At 39.2% G+C, this 14,185-nt stretch overlaps 1 protein-coding gene across 5 annotated transcripts in view; it reads right to left on the bottom strand.

Moving 5' to 3' along the window:
- DOCK10 (dedicator of cytokinesis 10) overlaps nucleotides 1–14,185 on the bottom strand; it is a 117,087-nt gene that overhangs the window by 42,922 nt on the left and 59,980 nt on the right. For all 5 annotated transcript variants that reach the window (XM_058030921.1, XM_058030923.1, XM_058030924.1 and 2 more), the window contains exons 11-19: nucleotides 13,480–13,635; nucleotides 11,739–11,960; nucleotides 10,891–11,013; nucleotides 10,223–10,305; nucleotides 5,910–6,032; nucleotides 4,568–4,647; nucleotides 3,303–3,490; nucleotides 2,615–2,680; nucleotides 1,775–1,867 (exon numbers count right to left, since the gene is read on the bottom strand). In XM_058030921.1, the coding sequence (XP_057886904.1) occupies nucleotides 1,775–1,867; nucleotides 2,615–2,680; nucleotides 3,303–3,490; nucleotides 4,568–4,647; nucleotides 5,910–6,032; nucleotides 10,223–10,305; nucleotides 10,891–11,013; nucleotides 11,739–11,960; nucleotides 13,480–13,635 (1,134 nt within the window). The remainder of the gene's footprint in view (nucleotides 1–1,774; nucleotides 1,868–2,614; nucleotides 2,681–3,302; nucleotides 3,491–4,567; nucleotides 4,648–5,909; nucleotides 6,033–10,222; nucleotides 10,306–10,890; nucleotides 11,014–11,738; nucleotides 11,961–13,479; nucleotides 13,636–14,185) is intronic.

The following is a 14,185-nucleotide window of genomic DNA, read 5'->3' as shown; positions in this document are numbered from 1 at the left end:
TACACAGAGGTCTAAGTACAGCCTGCTTTTACTGGGTTATGTTTGCCCCGTGGTAACAAATGCTCTCTTAAGGAAATTGCTTATAAGGATCATCTATCACTTTTACTTAAAACAGCTTTGTCTGGGGGAGGAATATTTTCATTAATGATGAAAGAGCATAAGATGAAAGAGGACGGAACTAAAGAGTGGTGGACTCTGCTTAGAAGTGATCACCTGCACTTTAACAGCCATAAATAAGCAGCTCCCATGCTCATATTTTCAGGAGAACCAAACTAAAACTCAAATTATGTTTCTGCTAGTGCTTCAGCATCATTTCATGGCAAAGACCAAGTAACAACGACTGACATGAAAATAAACTTGTATTTATAATTTCTGCTCAGTCTTAAGTCCTATTTCATGCTGTCCATAAAATCCTACATACTGCTTTTCAGGTACTATTAACCTATTGGAATAAAAATACAAACTAATCAGAACATGTTACCATAAGAACTAATAAAAATGACCCTTTGCTCTTGTGAGCTGTGATGAAGTTTAGCCAAGCTAATCCTGTGCTAAAGTAAGGGTTAGAAATGGTTGATAAATGCTTCTAGTGTTAAACCAGCTAATGGGTAAGAACCTAATACCATAAACACAGATATAAAATGGGCACCTAGAGATAGAGATGAAGACAACTTTCTTCTTAACATCCCACATCCTTTTAAATTCTGCATCTGCTTTACTAGGGACATTTAGGATAGGTGCACACCTCTTCCAGCCAAATTGGCTCCTCACATGTGAATTCAGCTCCTCATTCAGGTTGAAGTAATCTCCCCAGACCAAGTGGCTCACTAGCATCACATGAAGGACACTTTCAGATGTGTTAAACCCCAAAACACATATTGTAAAGGATTAGCAAGGAGTTCAAAATCTCTGAAAATCTAATGCTTTAAGTTCCACCCCAGTTCCTAAACAGGAATCTTAGAATTAATACTTCACATGTAGTTGTACATTATCTGCTGATCTTGCCTCAGCAATTTTATCAAAGTAAACTTTTACTGAAAAAGGAAATTTTAGACTAGGAGAACAGTTTGGAAAATGCTGGCTATAAACTCTATGCTGTTTGCCAGCCTCATCACTACACATAAAGCAGTAGTGGAAAATCCAGAACAGACAGTTGACGTTCACAAGCCACCAAACACACCAGTCCCTGATAGGGTGAAATTAATTTCACCTGCAGGAAGCCTGGGGAACCAACACTTGCTGAAACAAAAAGATGCACATGCGAGTAACATTTGGCAAAGGCACCACACGAACTACTCTGTGGCTGCACCCTCAGAAGCAGCAGCTGAAGGACTTGTGCAGCCACCACACGTCACTGTACATTCTGTTCAGACCCTGCATCAACAAAATGCCCCAATGCAGATCTTGGATGTCAGAGAGGGATTTGTTCTGACACTTGGCTCCACACTTCATCACAATGTTTACTGTTTCCATTAAATTCAGAGATGCAGCTGGATCCTTAATGTAATCCAGACATGCATTTCAGAGAGCTGGACTGTTCCTAATTAATTCTACAGCATCTTAACTGTACTCAGAACATCTTACAAAAGGAACAATCCACTGAGTTGATTTAAGAAGAGAAAACAAAACGTGATCTTGCATGTCAATCTACTCAGCACAGCCCTTCCAGACACACAAGCAATGGCAACAGAAGCATTCTGTACAGATATTTTTCTGTCTCACTGGCAAACTTGTGGGATTGGCAGACATTTAATGAAAGAAAAAGCAGACTGACCTCATCATAGAAATCAGGATTCTGGGAATGATGTAGCACAGCAGTATAGGCTGAGGTTGTAAATAAAGGTCCACCTGGCTTCCCATAAATGCACTGGTAAAAGTAACATGTTTTCATTACATTGGGAAATTCTGCTGAAGATACTAGTACTGGTATATCTAATATGTATGCACATTTAAAACAATTATCATGAAAGATTGATCATTACTTTATCAAATATTAAAAGAAATGTTTTAAGTGCTCAAACCTGGATTTTTTAATACACCCTTCCAGTAAAAGTCCATTGATTCTGTGATAATTACCCTATGCCAAATTAAGCAATGCAGACTCCTTAGACTTCTTCCCTGCTGTTATCAATTTCAGAGTTTTCTGCAAAAAGCTTTACAAAATCTATTTCACTTTTATGCAGTTCAATACAGAATACAGTGCTTTCACTGAGTTTCAAATGTTACAAAAGCTATCCCTGTTAAGAATCTCTTTTCTGGCAGGGTCCTGTCTGGGAGCTCTTGATGACTGAGTAATGGCAGTTTTATTTATTGCTGGGAAAACTAGACCACAAATGGACTGTGCAACAGCCCTTGGGTAATAGCAAAGTTAAGAATTAAGATTAATTCTTAACAAAGTTAAGAATAAAGTCCCAGGTCCTTCTAATTTTGTGCCTCATTATTTTCAATCAAGACTCCAGAGCTCAATGAGAAATGTAGGGTAAGTGATAAATTCTAGAAAAAGCAAGCTGCACTGTAAAAATTTGTTCTGGATCAGTATCAGCCTCATTCCTGGGTTTTATCAGCATTGTTCTCAGAAACAGCACCCTCTGAACATACTGCTCTTGCAACTCACCTTGAGTGGCTTTGCTCCCTCTTCATCAGAGCTTTTGAACTCAATGCACACTGTTATATTCCGTGCCTGGGGAGACAGGAGCATAGCAAAGCTGAGATCAGAAATGGGGTAGCCAGAAAAAGTCAGGTAAACTACAGAGCTGGAATAAGGCCTTTTCAGAATCCAAGAGAAACATGCAGATGGTGTATAAATATTTATAAATGGCTGTAAGTCTCAGTGATATCACTAGAAATAAAATTTCCAAGAAAAATGCAAAATGCAAGCCAGGCCTCAAAATGTCTGAGCAGAAGCAGACTGTTAAGTGATCAGGACTTACCTACATCTTGGCCTTAATTAGTTTTCAACCACCATGGAATCACAAGTGGTACCACGTTTCATTTAAGAACTACAAACATTATCAAGATTAATTTTATCTGCACACATTTTCTCATTAATATAAACCCCTTCTGAAAACTGTGAAGAAGGAATTACCACATTATCTCTTTGAATCACTGTTACGACTTAAAGTAAATCCATAGATTCATTAAAATTGTACCAGTGTTTCATGATTGATACAGGTGAAAAAGATAAAGAGCCAATTCAGTGACATCACCATTTTCCTCTCCTTTATAAATTCTCCTGGATTCTTAAAAGAGCTGATACAGGCCACTGCTAGCCCATGTTGGCCAGAATCATTCACATTCTGTACCTTGTTGAAGTGTTTTTGGCTGTCATACTTGAGGTGTTTTGGATAGATGTATATTTGGTTCTTGTACACCCTGTAAGGTCGAGAATATTTTGTTGATTCCTGCACAAACTCCTCAACTTCCACTGTAGGTTGATGCTCCTTTACATTATGGAATGGCTTGATTGGAATAAAGGATGAAGTAACACAGTCTTCAAAAGAAAAGAAAAGAGAGCCATCACATGTTATGTTTGTTTTCACTGTCTTACTACTGAGAATAAGTAACATTGAGATGGAATATACAAAATCCTGCCTTAACTTAGGAAAAATGATGCTGAGATGCCTTAAATTTACACATTTCCTCAGAACAGTGAACAGTGGCAATATATCATCCTTAAATGATTTCTCTCACTTGAATTAAACTGGACAGCACTGGTAGCCTCTTTTGACACACACAGTATTTGGTGACATTTGATGGTGTAACAGCCCCATTGGTATATGGACAACTTCTACAGAATGCACTGAGTGATGCTGCTTCTCATCAATTTTACAGCTCAACAGCTCATTTAAGTTTTTCTATTATCTAATAACATACTACATAAAATGAAGAAATGAGCAGTGCAGCACTAGATCAAATATATGATGCAATTGGGATAATTGAAATCAGATCAGGAAACAGAAGATGAAAATAAGCCCTTTGTCACTGAGACTGGGAGAGATTAAAACTGGACAGAGAACACTTTCTCTTCCTGTACTATTAAAGCACTGAGGCATTTAATTTCATGGGGAACACAAGCTGAGAGGAGCCACCAACTTAGAGATGTCCAGAGAAACCAGAACTATTTCTGGGAAAAGCCATTGGACAGACCTGCCTACAAATTCCTTCCTCAAATCATAGGATAATCCGCAGGAAAAGTCTACCAATATGTTGTGAGGAAGCTGAAAGAAGCTTGTGATCCCTTACATACACCATGCCAAATTTTGCTTCCTTCTAACCTAGCACAAGAGGAAATTGGCAGTTTCAGAGCAATGCAGGTGCTCTGCAGCCCAGGGAGAAGTGGCTCCAGGCCAGCTGCAGCACTGGGGTTTTCTTTTTTCTCTTTCACAGACACTGAAAACTGGGCTGGATCTGGCCAGGTACAGGATGAAACAAAGAGTGGTGCAATCAAATGACAAAAAATCAAACCCTACACAAAGGACATCCCTCTGTCAGAACTGTCTCAAGGCACAATTATGGATGGAAAGCCTGCTATTTAATTAGAATAATTAATTTTCAAGTGGGAACATACTTGGATGTTCCAAAGGAACACAATCAACTGCAATGTCCAAGCAGCCAGGTATAGTCTGTATTTTGCTAATCTTCTCTGCTCTGCAATGAGATAAATGAAAACATTTTAGAAAATTAGGACAGAGATCATAACATCACAGGAATTAACTTAAAATGAAAAACAGACCCTTATTTAAGATATTTAAGTTACATTAAACACATTTAACATATACCTATTGGGTATTAAACTCTAATCAAATATAAAAGCACAAATAAAATATGATTTGGTTTGTGGTTTATTTTTTTTCCTTAGTCTCACTCCTGCCTTCTCTTTGCAAGCAGTATTATTTTGTAGAAAAGAAAGGAAGTGATGAAGCAAAATTTATGAGAATTAACTTATCTACTTTTACTTTCTAAAACCTGAATGAAATATTCCCTAAAAGGAATTCAGTGAGCACTGGGATGAGAGGAGTTCACAGCATTGTGGCTTCTGCAAGTGCCATGCCCAAAAGGGACCAAGACACATTCCTTGTGCCTGAGCCATTTGAGCAGTGCCAAACCCACAATTCCAAATCTCTTCTGTCCAGGAGATGCTTTAGGGAAACAAACACAGCAGTGGTGACACTAATGAACAGTCAGTGGAGTGTCCTGACCAGTAACAGCAAGGTGGCACAAGAAGTTAAGGGGCTAATCCAAGCCCTGTAGCTGACATTCTATCTTTCTAGGATCTCTTTTTATATAAAGGAACAGAAGTTATTTAGATTAATTCATTTTTAGGCCCATTTAGAGTAGAAGAGACAAGGAGAAATACATGGCTCAATTCTCATGTCACTTATCCAGTATAAACACAGACCCTGCTCCAGGATTAACCTGATTTATACCTGCATGAAAACTACCCAGCCAAACCTCCTCAGAAATTTACAGGCTGTAAAACACTTGGAGAAGGTTTTTACTTTCAATGTCTATTCTTGAGTTTGCTATGGAGACTGAAAAAACAAAAGCAAGGAGTTGGGAAACGCACAAAAGAATGATTTTGTATCTCTGTCACTCTTTTTTGTTTTTTTTCCCCTGAGATAATGTTGGGTACTTCACCTGCATTTCCCCTGATAAAAGCTGATTTAAGCAATCACTATTTTTGGTTATAATAACATTTATTTTAATGTGCCAAATGACGTCTCAATTTTCCTGGAAAGTCCAACCTCAAGCACACTTTGGCAGGTAATAACCTAATGTGAAAAACACTAATGTAATACAATTTACATGGCCACTTTGGCACACTCTGGTAAATGAAGAAAAAAAATCCAGCTACAATTATTCTACACAGCTTTATAAAGCTTCAAAGCAAACTAGAAACTTTTCCTTACCTTCTGTATTCTGCTATTAGTTTAATCAAATCTTCCATGGAAATCTTATTACTTTCTTGCCTGAATAAGGGTGAGAATCGGGATTCTCTGTCAACATTTCCCTGATTATCTTTAAATACTGGCCTATAAAGAAAGAAAAATGACATATTTATAAACACTTATCCATATACATGTATGTATGTATATATTTGAGCATTCGAAATTCTCATGTAATGTTTTAACAAGGTTGTGATAGGAATTCTTACACAAATTCATGGAATCTCTGCAGATTTTCACCCAAGAGAGCCCTGTCAAGCTTTATGCTTGCAGGACAAAGGCAATTTCAGTTTGTTCCATGTGCATCCCAGTCCTGCAAAAAACTCAGACCTGGCTTAAGCAAGAGCCTCTCACCCGTCATGGACATGACTCCTCCCTTCAACAGAGAGATTGATTCCTTATTTCAAGGAATCAATTTGAAGAATTCAATGTATTAGTAGGTAGTTTCATCCACAGGTAATTTCATTCAAGAAGTTATTATCCAAGGAAAATCATTACAGTTTCAAAAAATGGAAATCATAGCTAGCTGTCAAATCTCAACCACCACCTCTTATCACAATGAAACACAAGCTTTTACAGAACCAGGTTAGAGACCTCAGTGAATGTTTCTGTACATTAAATCTGTCCTGTGCCCTCCCGGAGCACGACACCAACTCACTGTGGCTTAGCATTCCTTCACAAAACAAATTTGTGGAACACCAACTAAATTTTTGATGAACCAGCTACGAAGTGCCCAGTGAACTGGAAAAGAAGGATATCCGTCTATAACAGAACAATTAATATCAGCTGTTGTGTGCACAGGAAAACATTTCCAGACATTTCCATTCCTGCTCATTGACACTTGCAGGATTTAATTAAGACATTGCAGTGCCCTTTGTATATCCTCAAGGGTCACACATGCTGGCTGGACCGGATAATGCAACAGCCATCCAAATTAATGAACCTTGGAGTCAACTGCAGTATGAAAAAACATTGCTTAACAAAAGTAAAATGTTCTTGACACTAAGTGCTGTTCTGTGAATCATTTGGCCAATCTTGCTTCCTTAATTTACTTCTCTGTTCCACTGCCAGTGAGAAGAAGAATTGATGCCAGGACAAACTGTTGCCAGATGTAAAATAACGGAGCAAACCTTTGGAAGAGGAGCCCAAAAATAAGTTTAAATGCATCATATCTTCACTCAATTGACTGAGAGAAGCATCCCTATCTCATTTCTTTGCAACTGTCAAGAATGATCAACTCTCTTCTATCAGATTTTTACCTCCAGCTGTTGGAGGGAATAAGGTCCACACCAACACACCATGTCAAAAAGCTTACTAGGGAGAAACCAGACCTCCTTTCTGGCAGCCACCACTTACTCTACAGATCCTATTAAACTGCTGTCAGAAAAAAAGAAAAAGAAAAGAAAAAAGATTTAATAATAATTACAGTATAGGTGACATGATGATATTTCTTGGACCCAGCATTGCCTCCTCCTCCAGACTAACAGAGAGGACCAAAACACTGGGTAAGTGATTTCTGCTGTGCCATGGGCTCTGCAGTGTGATGTTGAGCAAACCCAGCTTTGCTGGAAACCATGAACTGATTTCAGAGCAGGCTCTGACACTGAGCAAACCCCTGCTCAGTGCAGCAGGGTGTAGGGGCACTCACCAAGGAGGGCTGTGGATGCAAGTGAGAAAGGAAATGAAGCTGGAAGCAGCTTACTCTGGGTCAGTGGTATTGAGCACTGCCTTCCAGGAGGCTCAGGGACACAGAATCATGATCCTCAAGGTATCTTCAAACCCAAAAGATTCCACCATTGCCCACTCCTTCCCTCTGGTTTGGAGTCACAAAGGCTTTACAAAGTCATCCTGCCTACAACCATTGCTCCAGAGCAGCAGTGCTCCCTGGCTATCACATGCTCTGCCTCTAGGACTGGCTCAGCAGCATGTCCCTGCCTAAATAATGCACACAGGACAAAATTAAAGGCATGAAACAACTAAAAAACAGGGAAGTACTTTTTAATCTCTCCAGTTTATACACAGTACTCCATTTATATAAAGTTCTTACAAACACATGAGTAGTTTAGATGTCCACTGGAAACAAGATAACCCTTCTTAAAAAGGTATGTTTTATGCACAGGTCAAATTGTAGTGGTGTCTACATTCCCCAGGTTCATTAAAGCTGAAGAATTGCCAGAGCAGCAAGTATTGAATGTGTTACAGCTGCAGTTAAATAACTGCAATCCCATGTTTTGCTGTATCCTTGCAGGTGGAACAAGACTGCTCCTTGTCACAAGGATCATACTGGAGGCACTTGAGAATGACAACTGTCACATCAAAACAAAGAAATTCTTTAAAAACTTCTACAGTCCAGGAGTCCAATATTTGTCTAACACATTAACAATGTACCTTAGTGCTAGGTACCTAACTACTGAGATATTTTAATATGAAAAATTTCACCAAACTAAACTCCTGAGGAGATTCTAAAAGTGGTAATTTATGGAAAAGCAAGTTAATAGATTAGACTGAAAAAACTGAAACATCATCTCAGTACTTAATAGTTTACATTATTCTGTTCCTCTGGCCTTGTTAGCTGTCCACAATCCTAAACACTAGTGAAGCACAGAGAACCTGCACATTGTTCATAATTTAATTTTGAAAAAGGTTACTTTTGAGGTAGTGGTTTATGATTTGAGGGACAACTGCTCACCTCCAGGGTTGGACATTCAGTGGCAATCAGTGCAGTCTCACTGCCTTCAGCTACCTCAACCTACAGCAGCTGAACCGAAGCAGCAGCTGCACAAGATGCTGAAGGATTCCAATATTAGGCTCTAAAACATGAAGTCTATGAGGGTGGAGAAGGTTTGAAGGAGTAAGAGTGTAAAAACTAATCTCTGTGAATGACGATTCCCCCCACATCTACAATATGTAGCTGAGGCAGATATTTGCAAACTTTGGCAGTTCTGGCAGGAATATGAGACTCTGACACACTGTAATTCTAACACGTACTGTAATTATACCTGCAAGAGCACACAGACACCAGATTTCCCAGCAGGAACTCAGGGAAGAACCCTGAGTCATGCTTTTGAGCAATGCTAACAAACTGGTGCCACAGGAGCTAATTAAGAGTTTCAGTCACATGTGCAATACTCAGCTGTCAAGAGTTTGGCTTGCTGAATGCATACGTAAAAATCGCGCTGTGGCCATCTGTAACTGCTCTATGGAGGGAAATTTCCACACAAACACAGGAGAGTGGTTAATGCCAGAATGAACTAACTGGAAAACACATTTCCAAATCCAGGGTTTTGCTATTTATCATAGCCAAACCATTTCTTTCCCCCTGTAGAGCGATAGCCTCATGTGGAAACTTCTATTTTCAAGCTGTGAAAACAGAAATAGATTTTATACTTTGCTTTTACCAAAGCTGGACCTGAGCAATGTTAACACACAAGCAGATGTAAATGAGTGAGGAATTTGAATTTTCTCAGTGAACCCTAGCTTGGCAGGTATTTAGGGGGAACTCTGCCTCACAGGGACAGCAGCAAAACTTGAAGGGAGAACAAATGGGAAAAGAAGCCAAATTTGGTGAAAGGGGATCAAAAGGCACAGTTGGGGCTCAGTCTTGAGGTGAGACAAGCAAAAATTATACAGGAGGAGAGAGCGAAAGAAGTCCATTACTTCCACTGCACTGACCTGCAATAAAACCCAGCTGACCAAATGAGAAAACAGAAATTCTCCATCACCTACTAACCATGAAAAATACAGGAGTACCTGAACTGCAATCCCTCCATATGACCTCCAAAGCATCTCAAGTCCTTGGACAGATTTTTCTTAAAGCTTGACAGCCATCAAAACAAGAACAGAGCCTCAAGAACCTGTGCACCTACTTTCTAGGTGGCCACTGCAACTTTATTTCAGACCACAATTATCTTTGCAGGAAATTCTTATGAGAACTGTGACTTTGAAATCTCTTTGGTCGTTTCAAGCACCCAATGAATGGTAGAGTTCATGATAAATTGATATTCTGTCAGCTACCTTTGCTGCTCCCTGGCAACTTCACTACATACCTGAAGAAAAGATTCCACCACAGCAACATTTAATGAGCAAGTAACTGACGTTGAGCTGTGAGAAAAATAGGGCAATGAAACGAAAAGCCTGCAGGATATTCTGGGGTCCTGGACCAGAGAGAAAGCTTTGCTTAGCTTCAGGCAGAAAAAATGGAAAAGAATAAAAAGATAGAAGTCCAAGGGAATAAGCTATAAGATGCTTATAAAATCATGAAAGGAATGAATACATACCTCACTGACCAAGCAAAGGGCATACGGTATCTCCCCAGCTTGCTGCAGAACTGTTTATTGGATTTTAACACTTTCTGTGCACACTGCAAAAAAGGAAACATGCATTATTTCATCAGTATCATTCCAACAACCTAAATGCTTCATAAAGTACATCCAAGCTGAAGAGGCTACAATAATTGGGCCTGATACTGTTCATAACAAAAGGGTTCTGGGTTGGACAGCAGAGAAATCACAAGGTGAATATGATGCTGCTGACAAATGAAACCCTGCTATCACTCCTTTATTCAGAACTGTATTTAAGTTGTTATTGCAGTTTTCTGTCACTACCCAATGCAGGTGCAGTGCCTGCTCTCAGAGACAGAGAGGTGCCTACCCCAGCTTTGCTCCTGTACAAAGTTCCACAGCTCATAATTTCTAAAACATTGCTGAAACAGAACATCCCTGTACTAAGGCAGAACCAGCACAGCAACGCACCATGATGTATCTGTAAGTCTCAGACAAAATAGAGATCATTCATCTGGCCAGTGGAACCTGGACATTTGCTTTCTGAAGCATGGGCCTCCCAGGAGCCTGTCCTGCTCAGGAACCTGATCTTTGTCAGCAGGATTTGCAATGCCTTCAGCAGGCTGAAGCTCACAGAGCAGGAACTGATGTTCCTGTTACATTACCTTAAAAGAATCAGGATTCTTAATGTAAGGCTCGGCACTGCTGGCAATGTTTCCCGTAAGCACCTTTTCTATTTTTGCCACCAGTACAATCTCAGAGTGAGGATTGCTTATGGAGAAAAGAGCCTGTGGATAAAAGGGAGAACAGTTCAAAAGTATACAGTGATACTGCAGAAAGGAAATACTGAGAAATACTGAGCCAGTGCTCTCTGCTGATGGAAAGAGTAACAAACCAAATCCAGAAAGGATTATTAAGGATTATTATCTCTACTTATTCAACACAGCCAGATGGAAAAGAAAATCTTTGTGCTACTGCTGAAGTCAGCTTGTGCACATGCAGCACCTTGCAAACAAGGTGATTCAAGTCTTGACTGATTCAAGTCAAAAAGCAGTGTGACCATGTTAGTATGGCCTAAGCTAACTGCTCCTCTTGGGCAGCACCTAAGAGCTGGCCTGAGTCAGTCATTCCTCAGGGCAATGAAAGGAGGAGAAAAAGTTAACACATGCTGTTTCAGCCCACAGCTTATGGCAACTTTGAGATTATTGCAGCATGTAGGTGCTGCTATGAGGTGTGATTTTGTTTGGCTGGTTGGGAAAGGTCAGCAAATGGACCCAAAGAGCACAGGGAATATGGATGCTTTCTCCAAATAAGGGACACTAACTTTATCAGTTCTGATTGTAAATGGTCTATACAGAGAAGCTCAGAAAGCAAGTGGATCCATACAGCTGACACACAAAAGAGAATTTTGTTGAAAACAAGAACATAGCATGCAAAAGTTCTCCAATGAAAAGGAATATTACCAAACTAAGTGACACAAGTCACTAAGCCATGCAAGTCACATGTGGAATACCTGTTTGGGGTATTTCAGCCACTCTTCTGGGAACCCTTTGACCTGTGGTTCTTCCATTTCACTTGAATCAATATTTTCAACTACACCATTTTCCAATGGACTTGAGGAACCTGAAATCATCTGTCTAACCAGAGTGTGGTTCAAATCCACATGAAAATCAGCAGAGATCTTCCTGCCATCCCTGACATCATACAGTGCCACGCTCACAAAGAAAGGCTCTACCTGCAGGAAACACCAGAAACATAATAGGTGATAACTGAGAGGATGGGGGTAAAGGCTATCTTTGAATGGGCTTCTGCAACTAGAAGAAAAGAAAGTAAACAAATATTATTTACAAATTATGAGATACATGAAAAACACATGTTCACACACACACACCCCAGATTAGTTTCCAACCATGCAATTTTAGGGGCTTTTAAAGAAAGCTTGTTAACAGGGTGCCAGAAGAGGAGCTGACAGCTCAGAAGCTCAAAGAATCAAAAGCAAATAGATAACTAATTATTAGAATAAATGAATAGAGCCTCGGAAAACACACTGCAGGATTTTTAAAATGCAGATTGAGAGTCATTATAAAAGAGGGAAGAGCGGTGTGGGCTTTCCAGGGATTGTCAGAAATGCAACACAAAGATGACAAATGTAAGGGGATGGAAAATGTTTACTGGTACAAACACAAAAGCGTGGGTGTATTATTCTGTGGGAAACACATGTTCCATTTTGCTGGGAAACCAAGAGCATTCAAACCACTCTGACAGTGCCCACTTATCCTATGGCAGAGTACCAGGGAATTCAGTCCTGTGACTGAAAGTAACCTCCTAAGAGCATCCATAGTTCTGACAGAATAAAGCAGCCTCAGGATAGCACCACCTGAGATGTCCAGAAACCAGAACCCTAAAACTGAGGAGACAAAGAGCAGGGCATAGCAGGTACATTGTCCTTTGCTTTTCCAGCCTCTGCAGTGGATATTGCATGCCCTTGGTGCAGTTGTCATGGCTTTATTTAAACAGTTATTCCAGTCTGCCAAAAATAGATATTGATTACATCATGCTGAACTTGCACTCACTGTAGAGGTCATCTTCAAATGAAAAACAAACAAATCAACAAACAAATCAATGCCTCATATGTAATACATGAAAGTGGAACTGCTGGGACACTGACGTCTCATAACTTTACTGCTTCAGAGGAGAACTAACTAAAAGCTATAGACTGACATCTACATCTCAATTTCCTCAGGTCTTTTGCTTTTACAGTAAGAATAAGCAAAATTTTCTGTTTTGTCCCGGTTTTAGCTGGATTTTTCCACTAGATGAAACATCTTGTCCTTTCTATTTTGCCTTCTCTCCTGTAACTTTATCTGCTTGGTTCCTTGTCTCTCCCTGAAAAACAACAAAAAACCCCAGTTCACCAGCAACTGATATTCCATTGCCTCCCTACATAGGTCTTGGCAGTTTAAACTTGTTCTTCCTATAGCAGTTGTTAAGAACCCTCAAGGTTTGAAACATTTTTAATCCTTCACTGAACTATAGCTAAAAGTCTGCAATATAAATCAGCTTCAAAATATCCATTGAAAAGTTAATCAATTTTGTTATTCAGTCCAAAGGGAGCACTACTATGCATGTGTGATACAACTTTCCTTTCACTTCTCTCTCCAAACTAACACATGTACGAAAAGAAGAAAAACCCCAACCAACAAATCAACCAAAAAAAGAAAGTAAAAAATCCCAGAGAAATAAGAAAAGCTTACATTGGTTAAGGGATCATTTTCATTTTCAGTAACACAGGCCTGGAGATTCATACTGAGGGATTTGCAGGTAACCAGGATCCTCTTTGCAGGCTTTTCTTCAAATGGCTTTATCACTGAGTTTGTCCCTGGAAACTCCCTTTTCTGAGGATTCAGTGCCTGAAATAAGTAGGGCAATTTGTTATACATAGGAAAAAGCATTAAATTCCAAAACAAAGTAAGCTTTTTAAAGGTCTTTGCAACAACCACTGAAACACCTGAAAACCTCAAAAGTCACTGCTGGTCTCTTCATATTACTATAGTAAACAAGTATTATTCCTAATTTATAGATTAGGAAGCAAACAAAAAAGGCTGCCTGAGGACATATATAATGTCAGAGGCAGAATTAGGGATTTAAATTAGTTTCTTATAATTTCAGAACTTACTTTTTTTTGTTTACTTACTGTTTTAGAACTTCAGCTTTTAATTTCCTCATATAGATTAAAACCCCTCACATTTTCAGATTATTAACAGCATATTTTAGAATGAGATTCCAGGCATTTCTCTCTTTCCCCATTACTTATATACCACATCACTATTTTAATTTGCTTAATACTTGGAATAAAGGTCTTACAGTTGATTGACATCAGACTCAAGTTTAAATACACACTGATCCCAATGTTACTTAAGCCTTCTTTTTAACTAAAATAATATTTCCATTTAAATAACA

The sequence above is a fragment of the Melospiza georgiana genome, chromosome 10 (assembly GCF_028018845.1).
Source record: "Melospiza georgiana isolate bMelGeo1 chromosome 10, bMelGeo1.pri, whole genome shotgun sequence".
Taxonomy (NCBI): domain Eukaryota; kingdom Metazoa; phylum Chordata; class Aves; order Passeriformes; family Passerellidae; genus Melospiza; species Melospiza georgiana.
The sequence above is the reverse complement of the archived record's forward strand: the minus strand, read 5'-3'. Positions and strand labels throughout refer to the sequence as shown.